This window comes from Vombatus ursinus, unplaced genomic scaffold (genome assembly GCF_900497805.2).
Source record: "Vombatus ursinus unplaced genomic scaffold, bare-nosed wombat genome assembly UNPS02010394.1, whole genome shotgun sequence".
NCBI classification, from domain to species: domain Eukaryota; kingdom Metazoa; phylum Chordata; class Mammalia; order Diprotodontia; family Vombatidae; genus Vombatus; species Vombatus ursinus.
Window position 1 is genome coordinate 8,929,641 of NW_020950172.1, and position 13,807 is coordinate 8,943,447.

General features: G+C 55.1%; 1 protein-coding gene across 1 annotated transcript in view; it reads left to right on the top strand.

Moving 5' to 3' along the window:
* Nucleotides 1–7,173, top strand: part of MCAT (malonyl-CoA-acyl carrier protein transacylase) — an 8,852-nt gene extending 1,679 nt beyond the window's left edge. The window contains exons 2-4 of the mRNA XM_027854412.1: nt 160–247; nt 3,672–3,889; nt 6,562–7,173. Coding sequence (XP_027710213.1) covers nt 160–247; nt 3,672–3,889; nt 6,562–6,996 — 741 coding nt within the window. The 3' untranslated portion in view covers nt 6,997–7,173. The remainder of the gene's footprint in view (nt 1–159; nt 248–3,671; nt 3,890–6,561) is intronic.
* The last annotated feature ends 6,634 nt before the right edge of the window (nt 7,174–13,807 follow it).

Here is a 13,807-nt window from a genome sequence, read left to right on the forward strand (position 1 = left end):
TCCTGGGAGCCTATCCCCCTCATAGGAGCACAGGATTCCTTGCTGCTCACAGAGGAGCATCAGGACACTGTCAGACTCGGCCTCCAGCTCCAGTTCGCCCTGGTTATTTCAGAGCCCGCTTTCTTGGCTTGACCTTGTGTTGTGCATTTCTTGCCACAGGTTATTGAGAATTGTGTTGCTGCGGCTGGATTCAGCGTGGGAGAGTTTGCAGCCCTTGTGTTTGCCGGTGCCTTAGAATTTGAAGAAGGTACTGAGGACATTTGGGGGATTCTGCCGCGGGGATGTGGCCAACATGGGCCTTTGGGTCACGGTTTGAAGTGGCGCCCGATTACATGGCAGCTCTGCTTTGGGAGTAAGGGGTAGAGTTGGGAGGTAGTGAACCGCATTGGGTGGAGCGCCGGACCCAGAAGAGCTGGTTTCAGGTCCTGGTTCTGACTCGTGCTGTGACTTGGAGCGCATGCATCCCTTTTCTTTGCTCAGCTTCAGCTTCTTCCTCTATAAAGTGGCAGCTGTAGTGAGAGGCAGTGGAGCGTAGGACATCGAGGGCCGACCTTGGAGCCAGGAAGGTCTGGGCTCTAATGTGCCCCGATACCCGCTGGTGTGGCACCCTGGCTGGGCCTATGACCTTACCTGGTGGGCCCCTGGCTAAGCCAGCTAACGCCCCTCCCAGACTGATGAAGTCATAGGTCTGAACCAAAAAGAAACCAGTCTATATACAAAGCTCTGAGGAGGTCCTTTGTTCTCCTCCCTTCTGCCAGATGCTCCCATCCTGTCTCGGTGTTGAGGTTTAGGGGTGCTGGGACCCCGAAATAGCAACGCAGGTTCTGCCCAAATGAATTCAACCCGAGCCTTCCTTCGGCCAAAGGCAAGGTTTATCAGCACACTGATTGGGGGAGCGAGGCTCCTGGTGAGGCAGAATCTGAGCACCTTAATGGAGGCCCAGATGGCTCTTCTGTACAGAAAGACTGTGGGAGGGGTGTGGGAGCGGCCAGGTAGTGACTGGCGGGTAGAGTGCCAGAGACCTGGACCACTGGCCCAGAGAGAGTGGAGTCTAAATAGGGTCAAGGTGGGGAAGTGGCCACGGGCAGTAGGGAGGTGACAGAGAACTGGGAGACTGGACCACGCGGGAAAGCCCCGTCCCCACCGTCAGGAGGTGCATGATTTCAGTGGGCCACAGTGTTCCTGTGCGCGTGGTCCAGCTCCGTCCCGTCCTTCCCACTGTCTGTATGAGCTCCCAGAGCTCCCTCATGGTTCTTCCAGGGCGTCCCAGCTCGCCCCTCCTAGGGACGTTGTCTTCCCTCTCGTCCTGGTGTCAGTCGTCCGTGTGTCTTCCCTGGTTATGGGGGTCCCCAGCACTGTCCCGGCCCTCTTCCCTTCTTTCCCTGCTCTGTCTCTCTGGTAACTGGGTCAGCTCCCATGCTCCCGTTATTCTTGAGATCCCAGATCCAGAAACCTCGCCCCATCTCTCCCCTGAGCTCCCTTCCCAAGTGATCAGCTGCCCGGTGGGCGCTAGATGCCCCAGAGACGGCTCAGACTCATCTTGTTCACAACAGAAGTCACGTCTTCAGAAAAGAATTAAAGAAGAATTCTCCCCCCTTCTTGGCACTGCACCCTAAGGACCATGGGACCTTTTGGCTGAGACCTCCCCCTCTAGAATGGGAGCTTCCCGAGGAGAGGGCTGGCCTTACTTTCTGTGCTATCCCCACACTTAGCAGAGGGTGTGGCACATGTGTGCTTTTCCTTCCCCACTCCTTCCTCTTCGGACCTTTCTCTTTACTATCCAGGACTCCACCCGATTCACCTGCCCGGTGTCACCCCACCGGCTCCGCCCGCTGTCCTCAGTCGCCAGATCTCGTAGCTTCTCTCTCACTTCCACCAGCCCCTACATGGCTCAGGGCACGACCTCCTCGCGGCTCACCTGGACCACTGCAGTCAAGGCTGGTCCTCCCTCTTCGACAGCCTCTCCCCACGCCAGCCCCTCCTCCACAGGGCCACCAAAATGATTTTCCAGTGACTCCCTATTAACTCCAGGATCAAATCTAAGATCCTTTATCTGATGTGGAAATCTCCTCACAACCTGGGCCCTTCCTACCTTTCCAGCCATCTTCCACAGTCCATGGACTCCATGATCCAGCTGTCCCAGACTGCCTGCTGTTCCAAATATGTCACTCAGCTCCGGTGTCTAGGCCTTTGCCCCAGCTGTCCCTCATTCCTGGCATGCTTTCCCTCCTCACCTCCACCTCTTCATTAAGCTTCAGCTTAAGCATCTTCTGCATGAGGCCCTTCCTGATGCTGGAAGTGGAGCCCCCAGGCTGTAGGGCCTTCCCACCCCTAACTACTGGCAGTCATTGGGGATGTATTCTATCTGCACATGTGTATGTGCCTGTGTGCCTGTTGTCTTTCCCAATGGAATGTAAGCTCTTTGGGGGCAGGGACTGTTTCTCTGAATCCTCAGGCTAATCCAGCTGCTTGACCCCCTCCCTTCCTGTGTCAGTCCAGCAGCCGTCCTCTCTTCTTTGCTGTGTGTGTGTGTCACTCTGTCTCTCCATCTGTCTGCCTGTCTCTCTCTGTCTCTCTCTCCCTCTCTGTCTCTGTCTCTCTGTCTGTCTCTATCTCTACCTCTCTCTGTCTCTGTCTCTCTTTCCTTCTCTGTCTCTCTCTGTCTCTCAATCTCTCTCTGTCTCTCTTTCCTTCTCTCTCTCTCTCTCTCTGTCTCTCTCTCTCTCTCTCTCTCTCTCTCTCTCCCTCTCTCCCTCCCTCCTTCTCTGTCTCTGTCTCTCTCTGTCTCTCTTCCTCCCCGGGTCCCTTCTCCCCTCCGCCATCTCACCTCCCTCCAGAGGTGCTGAGATCATTCCACCAATTGTCAGTGAAGGGAAGAACTGCTGTGCTGATGCCCGAGGGGTCTGCCAGACTCTCGCCTCCCCACCGTCATCCTGTGAGGGTTGACATTCTGTTTGTCCATGTGAAGAAACTGAGGCTTGGACAGAATGGGCCTTGCCTGAGGTCACCCAGCTAGTGTGTACTTGAGGCAGCTCTGGGCACCCAGCGTCCTGCCGTGCCTCAGTTCTGAACACCCCTCCCCATCTGCGGACCTGCCTGTGAGTGAGGGGAGGGTGCAGGACCAGCCATGTTGGGTGCTGGAGAGGCGGCGACCTCCAGAGGCCTCTTCTGGCTCAGGGAGGTGATGCCACAGGCCATCGTTTGGTAGGGAATGCAGGGCCTCTTCTGCAGAGCTGAAAACCCCCTTCCTGCCTTTGGGCTGGTCTCCCTGCCTTGGTTTCTCCCCCCTCCCGGCCAGCTTCCACGCAGCTGCTGAGGCAGGCTTCGTAAAGCCCCCAACCCAGTCTACTCCACTGGCACGCAGTTACCTTGCTGCCTTTCCGGCCACCATACGCTCACCTTCCTCCCACACAAGTCTCCAGTCCGGCTGCACCAGCTGGGCTGCCCTGGGGCCCTCTGCCGGCCCGGGCCCCTGACGTGCCCTTCCACTCCTGTTGTCTGCATCTCGTGCTGTCCAGCTGTTTACCTCGAGTCTCCGCGCTAGAATAGGAGCCCCTGGAGGGCAGGCACTGTTGTGGCTTGTTTCTGGACCCCAGAGCCAGGCGAGGTGTGAGAGCGTCACAAGCGCGTGCCGAACGACCGACTGACCGGTTCCTTTTGCTCCCTGGTAGGTCTGCTCGCGGTCAGAGCCCGTGCCGAGGCCATGCAGGAGGCATCTGCGGCCGTACCCAGCGGCATGCTCTCGGTCCTCGGGAGGCCTCAGAGCCAGTACAAGGCAGCGTGCCTGGATGCACGAGAGCACTGCCAGGCCCTGGGTGTCGAGCAGCCTGTCTGTGAGGTGGCCAACTATCTGTTTCCTGACTGCCGAGTGATTTCTGGGCACCTGCAGGTGAGTGGCCTCCCTCCGTGAAAGAGCAGAGGCCTCTGGGGGATTTAGACGGGGACACGTAGAATTGAACTTTCGTGCTCACGTCAAAGACACCGTTCGCTGCTTCCCACCCGAGCTGGGAATCTCCCAACAGCCCGGGAGAGAGGGATTGACCGGAGTGTCCCGAGGAGTCTGGGTGGGGACGCCCTCCGGCGGCATTCTGCGTTCCCCCTTAGAGCAGCTGTAAGAGTCCTCCCCAGGGGCCAACCCAGTGGCTGGGCCAGGCCCAGAAGCCCTTCCAGGATAGGAGGGCTCACGGTCAGCTGGCAGGACCTTGGAAAGCCTAGAGGTCAGTGCAGTTCAGAGAAGAACTTGGTGGAGGAAGCAGGTGGGAAACTGAGGCTGAGAGCAGTGGCTTGCTGTGACACTCCCAGGCCCCACAACCTGTGGGCGGCTGAGGCAGGGCTTGGCCAGTCTCCAGCTCCTCGGGCTCTTCCACATCATCTCTGGTAGCCCGGGGGCTGCCTGGTGGCCCAGTGACCTTTGGACAGAGCTGGTGGATGAGAGGCAACATGCCAGAGTGAAAGGGCCAGACGGCGTCGGGGTCCAGCTCTGCCCTTGACCTCAGTCCTTGGGCTGAACTGGACCATCGGTCTCCAAGCCTTTGAGCTTCAGTGCTGGGTTCTAACAAGCTTCAAATCCAACCAGGCCTCATAGAGAATGGTCCGGCGCTGTAGTCAAGTCACCATGCAGTGACACCCTCCCCGGCCTCACCCCCGAGCTTTCTCCATTCCGTTGTGAGGAGCGAGGAGGGAACCTTGGGCGTCCTCCCCCAGGAAGGCAGTGTCAGCGAGGGGGCAGTGCATGGGCCCTTGGCCTCCTCGTGTTCGAGGCAGGGTGACTCCTGCTGGGTCCCTCCACCCCACCCTGCCTCTAGCCAGTCGCATGGCCTCGGCCAAGCCGCTGCTGCCCTTTGGGCCTCATTTCCTCATTTCTAAAATGAGGGGCTTGGATTCGAAGAGGCACAGATCTGACCCTGACCGTCCCAGCTTGGCCACTGTCTGACCAAAGCTCCCAGAGAGGCTGTCCCGTGGGGAAGATGCCCCCTGCCCTCCCCCGTGATCCCAGCATCCAAAGAGCTTGGGCTCCTCTGGTCCTCACTCTGCAGGTGGGAGATCTGAGGTTCACAGAGATTGTAGAACTTGCTTGAGGCCACAGGTACCCCAGCCCCAGGATACGGGATTCCCTGCCTCCGTCACGTTGCTGTCCCTGATGAGCACATAGTATCCCTGGGTCCCAGGGGCCCTAGCAGGGACAGGTGAGAGCTGGGCTAACCTCTTATCACAGTCTTTTCAGGATCCACTCTACAGCCCCCCATCCCATCCTCCTTCCATGTAACAAGGATCTGTGGTGAAGCACAGTTGGGGGATTGAGGGGCCGAGCCTGACCCTCCCTTGTCTCCCTGTGTTACCTCCTCAACTGGCCCAGGGTCCCAGAGCTGAGGCAGGGAGGTGTCTCGGGCACCAGGTCCAGCCTCTGCCCCAACAGGGGAGGGTTGTCTCATCCTTTCAGTCTGAAAGCAGCTGCTTATATTCCTGGCTCTGCCATCTTTGCTCTGCATCACCTCGCACAGGTGCCCATGTTCCTCATTTTTATGAGCATAATCCTGCCCCATTGCATTCAGGTGCCACAGACAGCTCAGTCAGTCATCCCCTGACTGACGGGCACCCAGTTTGTCTCCTGTGCCCCGATACTCCCAAAAGGGGCTGTTGTGAATGTTTAGTTGCATTTACAGCTCCACCAACAGTGCATGAGTGCTGCCTGTCTCCAGTCAGGCTCTGGCCGTGACCCTTTGTGTTGGTCAGTTGCTCTCCTTTTCTTGTTAGAAGGCTAGCGTGGAAGTTATTTTTGAGGAGGAGCCTAGTTTTTCCCTTGGAGGCTCAGAGTGGCTCACACGCTGACTTCCTCTGAACCACGCTTCCTGTGGTCTGACCCAGCTGGTCCCGGTCTTCCTGCATGTGCACAGGCCATCCTCCATGCCCAGAGTCCACTTCCCCCACCTCTGGCCTGCTGAAATTCTCTTTCTTAGGTGCTCAGTTCAGATGTCACCTCCTTCTGGAAGCCTTCCCTGCTCCCTACAGTTTGAACTCATTTCTTCTTACATTTTCACAGAGCGCTCTGGGGCCATTCTCCCGTGGATCATATGTGTTTGTTTAGAGATGCATTATCCATCCACCCGTTTGAGTGTAAGCTTTTCCACAGCAGGCGCTGCTCTTTGGGAATAACCCGCGGGCTCTTCATATGTGTTCAGTGGGATGAATGTAGAAAAAAAAGGTAGTGGCTATGCCTGGGGGTGCAGACCCAGAGAAGTGATAGGCTCGTGTGGCAGGAGGGGGCTTCTCAGAGGCCAGCCTGCTTATTGACTGACTGATGGATGGAGGCCATTTAGGCCTGGGGTTTGCCCTGGTTCTCTTTTCACCATCCCACCTGAGGACATGGGGGTCTCGTCCCAGCCTTGCCGCTGAGTAGGGCATCATCTCCCTTTTCTGGGTCTCAGCTATGTCTGGGATCAGTCATCCCTGCCCTTCCCTACCAGGTCCTAAGGCCAGAATGACCCTAAGGTCCTCCTGAAAGGAGCCGCTGCTGCCCCCGGTTGTGGCCCCTCACACCTTCACCTGTTTGTTCCGTCCCAGGCCCTGCACTTCCTACAGAAGAATTCCTCCAGGTACCACTTCAGGAGGACCAGAATGCTACCGGTCAGCGGAGGGTTCCACACGCGCCTCATGGAGCCCGCTTTGCAGCCGCTGGCTCACGCCTTAAAGAAAATGGACATAAAGAAACCTTTGATCTCTGTCTATTCCAACGTGGATGGCACTAAGTACATGCATGCCAGACACATCCAGCAGTTGCTGGTGAAGCAGGTCGTGTCCCCCGTGAAGTGGGAGCAGACCATGCACGCCATCTACGAGCGGAGGAAGGGGACGGAGTTCCCGCAGACATTTGAAGTGGGCCCTGGGAAGCAGCTGGGGGCCATCCTAAAGAGCTGTAACCTCAAGGCTTGGAAGGCTTACAGCCATGTGGAAGTGATGGAGGAGGAGGAGGGGGAGGAGGGGGACCTGGACGTCTAGCTGAGGCTGCTGTAGCCCTGCTGGGATTGGTTGGAAGAACGGGTCCTGGGCCAGGCTGCCGGGGCCCCAAGCCATCTGTCAGAGGGGGCCTCCTGCCCTCCCTGGCTCGGCTTTGGGCTGGCCGGCCCCAACGAGAGGGAAAAATAGAAAGTGCGTTCTGAGCACCATCTGATCCTGCGTTCTGTGGTGGCTTTCTTGTTTCAAGTGTCCTTCGAGAAGGTTTCATGTCTGGAGGAGAGAGTTGACGGGCATTCTGAGCCCGGCGTTAGCGTGGGTCCCAGAGGGCTCTCTCCCAAGGCAGTGAGATGAGAGCCCATGCAGCCTCCCCAGAGACACCTGGCCCTGCCCTGAAATCCCTTTCACCCCAGCCTAGCCTCTGCTGGAGGCTTTGGGGGGGGGACCACCTCCCGAGGCAGCCCTTCCTTTGTGAGAGGAAACACCTCCTGACCTCCACCCTCCCAAAATCTGCCTCTGCAGAGTGAAATCGTGAGGACACAGAGGGTGGTGAAGAAACTGAAGCCATGACTGGGAAGGGCTCTTTCCATCACCCACGGTATGGGTGAGTGTAGACCTGGGATAAGAACGTGGGCCTGGAAGGGCAATCTCCCTACCCGTTTGTCCTGATGCTGGACTTGGTGTCAGCTTTGGGGCTGTTGGCCTGGGGCTTGGGCCGCTGGCCTGGGACTTGGACCATTGGCCTGGGGCTTAGGCCACCGGACTGGGGCTTGGACCGCTAGCCTGGGGCTTGGGCGATTTCACGGGGAGGCTTTAAAAGGTGCCTGCGATTACCCACGTCTTGGGAGCACAGTGGATTTGTCCGGTTTGTTGAGGGGAAGGTCTCCCCCTTTCCTCGGAGATGCTGTACTTCTTGATTGATTACACTTATACTCAGTGATGTAGAATTGAGATTGGCCGGCCTCCAGAGGAGCTAAAAATGCAGCCTTTTGGGTTTGGGGGGTTAGGAAATTCACTTCCTAAGGAGGCATTTGGCCCTCCCTGTTTGTTTTCTTGTCTGAATCATGACCTTAGGGGCAATGAGCATTCCCCGTCCAGAACTTCTGACCTTGACCTCCTCTAGAATCTAAGAAACTGCCCTCGGGACTTCCACTAGCAGAGCCTTCTGGGGCCAGCGTGTCACAGTAAGAGATGGGAGGAGCTGTGAGTGGAGCAGCCATTCCAGCAGCTCTGAGGAGGTGCTCCTCGATTTGTACCATCGGCATCCACACCCAGCTGCCAGGGTGACCCACTCGCGTCACTCCTCTCTCCACTGAGATCAAGCTTCTCCACCCTGTACGTGCGCACGCACACACGCACCACAAACATGCACACGTGTGCACGCATACACGCTCACACACACCCAACATGCATACATGCACATGAGTGCACACATACACACATACCCCACAAACATGCATGCATGCACACACGCACCACAAACACGCACACCTGTGCACACATACACGCTCGCATACACCACAAACATGCATACACGCACACGAGTGCACGCACGCACACCTTGACAGCACCCTCAGTGGCAGTCCATCCATCTGCAGGACCTGTGGGAGACCAGACCTGCTCTCCCACCAAGCTCTGTGACTTCCTGAGCCCTGCAGGTGAGCAGGGCCTTTGGTCACCGTCACTAGTGACGGGGCTCGCCTTCAGCTCTCCCGCAGCCGGCAGACTAGGCAGCTCCAGCCCTTCCATAAACCACCTTCCGGCAACCGCACCAGCACCCCCAGCGTCCCTGCTGTCGTTCACTGCCAGAGCTAGAAAAGAGGGGGCTCTCGGCCTCTTCTCCCTCAGGGAGCTCCTCAGCTCCTCGTTACCCCCATCTTACAGGTGACTCACCCATCCCTGAAGCAGGGCTCAAAAGGCTTTCTGACCCTAAACCTAGACCTGTATTCTGCCACTGACTTTTTTTTTTGTGAGGCAATGGGGTGAAGTGACTCACTCAGGGTCACACAGCTAAAAAGTGTCAAGTGTCTGGGGCCAAATTTGAACTCGGGTCTTCCTGAATCCAAGGCTGGTGCTCTGTCTACTGCACCATCTATCTGCCCCCCTGCCACTGACTTGTTATGCAGCCTCGGAAGCCCCTTTCAGCTCTGAGATTTGTGTGACTCTTGTTAAGTCGTTTCAGTGAGCCACACTTTCCTCATCTCTAAAATGGGCCCAATGATCATTGCACTGTTTCCCTCTCAGGGTTGTTATAGGGATCAAATATGGATGTGCTTCCCCAGCACAAATTATGTTTGTTTGTTGTTTTTTAGGCAATTGGGGTTAAGTGACTTGCCCAGGGTCACACAGTTAGTAAGTGTCAAGTGTTTGGTCTGAGGCCAGATTTGAACTCAGGTCCTCCTGACTTCAGGGCCAGTGCTCTATCCACTGCGCCACCTACCTGCCCCCCCAGCACAAATTATGAATTGGTATTAATAATCACCGCTGTGTGGTCATGAAATCTCTCTGTGGGCCTCGCCCTTCGAGTCTCACCGATCTCCCCGCCTTGCTCTTGGCTTCTGGGATTGAGTAACTGGGGGTATTTGGCTTGTCACACACAGGAGGGGTAAGGCTTGCTCCACTTGGCCCCTCCCAAATTAGGAGGAGTAGGGGGAAGTGGCCAGGAGGAAGTAGATAGAAAAGCCTTCATGACCATAGCTGGACCCTGGGTGGGTGGCTGTGGGCCAGGCTGCCCGGGGGGAAGGTGCTGGGACTCAGACTCAGGCCTTGCTGTCCCCAGGTTCAGCGTTGTTCCCAACATCTCCAGCAGGGGTTTTTCACTAGTCTGGGGACACGGACCCCTCCGGCAAAGCCCATGGGCCCCTTCTCAGAATCACCTTTCTAAATGCACAAGACAGAACACAGAAGATTACAAAGGAAACCAATTATACTGCGCAATGGTTATGAAAATGTAGTTTTTTTTTAAGTTCATGGTCGCCTGCTTAAGAACCTCTGATCTCTGAAAACTTTATCTCTGCGATTGAGATCCATCATCACCCAGGTTCCCGTCCTGGCTCTGTCACTGCCTCATGTAAGCTTGGGTCTTTTCTCCCTTGGCCTCAGTTTCCCCATCCGTAGAATGAGTGATTTGCACTGATTGGTCTTATAGGTCCCTTCTGACTCCGCCTTGCTGGGATGCACCTGAGACCATGTGGGGTGGAAAGACTGGGAGTCTGGGACTTGGGGTCAGTCTTTGGCGCTGCTGCTTACTTAGGTACTCAGCGTGGCTGAGTCTGGGCCTTCTGTGATCTGTGAAATGAGGGGCTTGGAAAACTCTGACAGCTCTTCTAGCTCTCAGCTCTGTACTCTCATACCTCAAGTCCTTGCTGCTTTCCAGTTCTGACCCACCTTCATATCGATGGAGCATAAAATGTACCAGAACCTCTGGCTCAGCCAATCCATGGCGCAGAAACACCTCTAGACACTAGAAGCCACAATAGTATTTGCTCATTTATTTATTCATTTATTTATCCCCTCAAAAAAAAAATCTTTACCAGAAGATTTTTAAAACATTTTTGCAGTGGGCGTCCCAATGTTAAAGGATGACCAGCATTCCTTCTCTGACCCACGAGTGCCAGCAGAGCCAATACCTGAGATGCCCGTTCCTGAGAATGGAAGCACCTTTTACTAGGATGGTTCTTAAGAAAAGCAAAGCCAGAGTTTTTGATTCCCTGGACTGAACCTTTCCAAACCAGCCAACCAGGAAGTTATCCAGCAACAACCGAATATTATTTAAATCACTTCTCTTTTAAAAATATGAACAACAAACCCATGTGAAACCTCAGCAGTGTCCCAGCACTATCTCAAGGTTTACATAGAATAAAGGGTTTCATCAAAAACCATTATTAAAAATTTTTTAAACCAAAACACTAAGCTAACCAGGCAGATTTCCACCTCCAGGGTGGCAGACCAGAGGGTGGGCCAGAGTCCAGCAGTGGCCACCTTCACTCCTCCTTCCCTACGTCAGTTTGGCAAGCCATAATTGACCACCAGTCCAAAGAGGATCAGAAGCAGGGCCACTGGGATCACCTTCCGGCACACAGTGCTGGCTGGTAGCACAGGAACCTGCAACAAAGAAAAGAGGAGCATGAGATGAGTGGTGGCTTGTCAGACGGAGTCGGAAGACAGGACCATCTTGTCTGTCGGACCCATACCCCAACAATAATCCCCTCTGCCTAAACACCTCTATGGATGGGAACCCATCTAGAATGTAAGCCCCTCGAGGGCAGGGACTACGCTTTTGCCTTTCTTTGCTTCTGCTTCTTCATCTGAAAGATGTTTTACAAAGATCTTATTTGATCACCACGACAATCCTAACAGACTGGTGCTCTTATCCCCATTTTAGTTATAGAAAGTGAGGCGGGAAGAGGTGAAGGGATTCGTTCAGGGTCACACAGCTAGTCAGCCCCTGAGGTTGGATTTGAACTCGGATCTTCCTGACTCCAGGCCCAGCACCACCTAGCTGCCTCTTGATTCTTAATTAGACACAAAAATCAGAGGAGGCCTCGGCTCGTTGGAGCAGGCAGTGGAAGGCCTTGCTCCAGGAGGAGAGGACCGGGGCTCCGATCCCAGCTCTTATGCTGTCTCTCAAAGCGTCTCGTCAGCAGATCACTGGCTTCTCAGTCCCTCAGTATCCCCACGTGTTGTATGATAGGGTTGGATTTGATTGGGAAAGTTCCTTCCAGCTCTAAATCCCACGATGAGATCCTGGACAGAGGCCTCAGCTCTCTGGCAGGCAGACACAAACCCACAATGACTCTTCAGCCTCTTCTGGGGAAAAGGTCCCCCTTGGGCTTTATTTTCTCGTTCAGACTCACTGTCCCCCTTTTACAGATGGGAAAACTGAGGCCCCCAAAGGGGAAGTGACTTGCCCAAGGCTGCACAGCTGTGCGACAGTATGAGAGCTGGGATTCAAGCCTGGGCCTTCGGGCTTTCCTTCCCTGTAATGCAGCTGTCCCTGGGGCAGGTTTCTCCTTTTACCAGGTGTGTCTGGAGCCCCCTGGCCACTTCAGAGGGCCTTCTCCCTCCCACTCAGATCAGCCTTCAAGGTGCCCTTGTTGCCAGCGCCCCCAACCCCACAGAGGCAGCCACGGCCAGACTCACCCAGTTTGCCCAGGCCGCGAGTCTCCGCATCCAGCTGCTGCCCACGGGCTCAGTAAAACATTTCACAAAACTTCTAAAAATACTCAGGGCACCCGTCTGGACAAAACTGAAAGTCGGGCTGCAACACAAGCAGGAGAGAGGGGATCGGTTAAGTGGTCGCGCTGGGGCCGCCTTTATGTCCATGCTTCCATCGACACTGTCAGGGGAAAAGCAAGCGGCCTCATGGGCGGTCACGGGACACTGGGGGCGGGGGGAGGAGGAAGGAGCTCTCCCTAGAAATACTGACAATTAACTTTGGTACCTAAATGTTAGAATATGCTACAATACAGCAGAAATGTAACGATCATATGTTTTAATTAGGAGCGTAGATTTAGAGCTGAAAAGTTGCCTTAGGAGTATTGTCATGTAATTGCTGTGTGGCCCCCTGGATAGAGCACTGGACTCGAGTCAGGAAGACCTGGGTTCAAATCCTGCCACAGACACTATGTGATTCTTTCAGCCTCAGTTTCTTCATCTGTAAATTGGAGATAATAACAACACCTGCCTCAGGATTGTTGTAAAGATCCCATGAGGGAACGTGCAAAGCGCTCTGCAGAAAGTGTAAAAATGCTGCGTGAATGCCAGCTCTTATCACTGCACTTCTACAGATGGGGAAATTGAGACCCAGAGAAGAAATTACTCTCCCAAGGTAACACCGTTAGGAACAGGTGGGACTGGAGTTTGAAGAGTGGAGTCTTCTGACCCCAGACCCAGTCTCCTGTTCCCTCCAGGATAAGTAGTTCAAGTATTATACCCATTGCACAGATGAAGAAACTGAGGGTGCACATAAAAAACCAGGACATTATAATACTAGAGTGTCCCCAGGCTAGTAAAGCTAAAAACTGCGCTGAGACGCGGGGGACATCCTGTCTATCTTAACATCCTATTAGAGAGGAAGCGTCATGGGGTGGATAGAGTGCCGAACACGGTGTCAGGGCAACCTGGATTGGAATCCTGCCTCTGATGGCCATGAGGTGACCCTGAGGTCACAGCTGGCTCCAGTCAGGGAGTGTCAGGAATCTTGTCGTGGTCCCCCCCCCGCCCCCCAGGCATTCACAGCTCCTGCAGGAATGAATTAACGTTGGCAGCATTAGACTGAAGTCATCTGCATAGAACTGACATCTGTGTCCTAGACAGTGGCACTGACCCCCTCCACTCTCAGGGCTCTTCAGGGTTTATAAAATGCTTTTATCTCGTGTTGTCCCGTTGTAGAGATGGCTTAGCTGAGACCCCGAGCAGTGGACTCAACGCAGGGAAGCCCGGCGCTCTTTCCGAGACACCGTTCTACCTGTAACAAGTCCCGGGAGGGGCTCGGCAAACAGGGCCGCTTGGATGTGGAGAAGACTTTAGCCTCCAAGATAAGCCATCAGTGAGCCTGCACTTGCACACATCCAGTGATGGGGAGCTCATTACCACATGTCAGCTTCCCCTTCCATAGTGGGATGCTCATCCTTACACTGAGCCCAGAACTACTCCCTGTATTCTCCCCCTCCGGTCAGTTCTACAGGGGCTCGTCCTGCATGACGATCCTTCGGATTTCAGAGAGACATCAGTGATGTGGCCCTGAAGCTCCGGGCTAAGGGCCCACCTTCTTCTCATGCCTCTGACTATGGTGTTACAGGAAGGCCGCCACGCCCAAGGCTCTGAGCTCTCTGGGGCCAGCCGGGGTCCCATG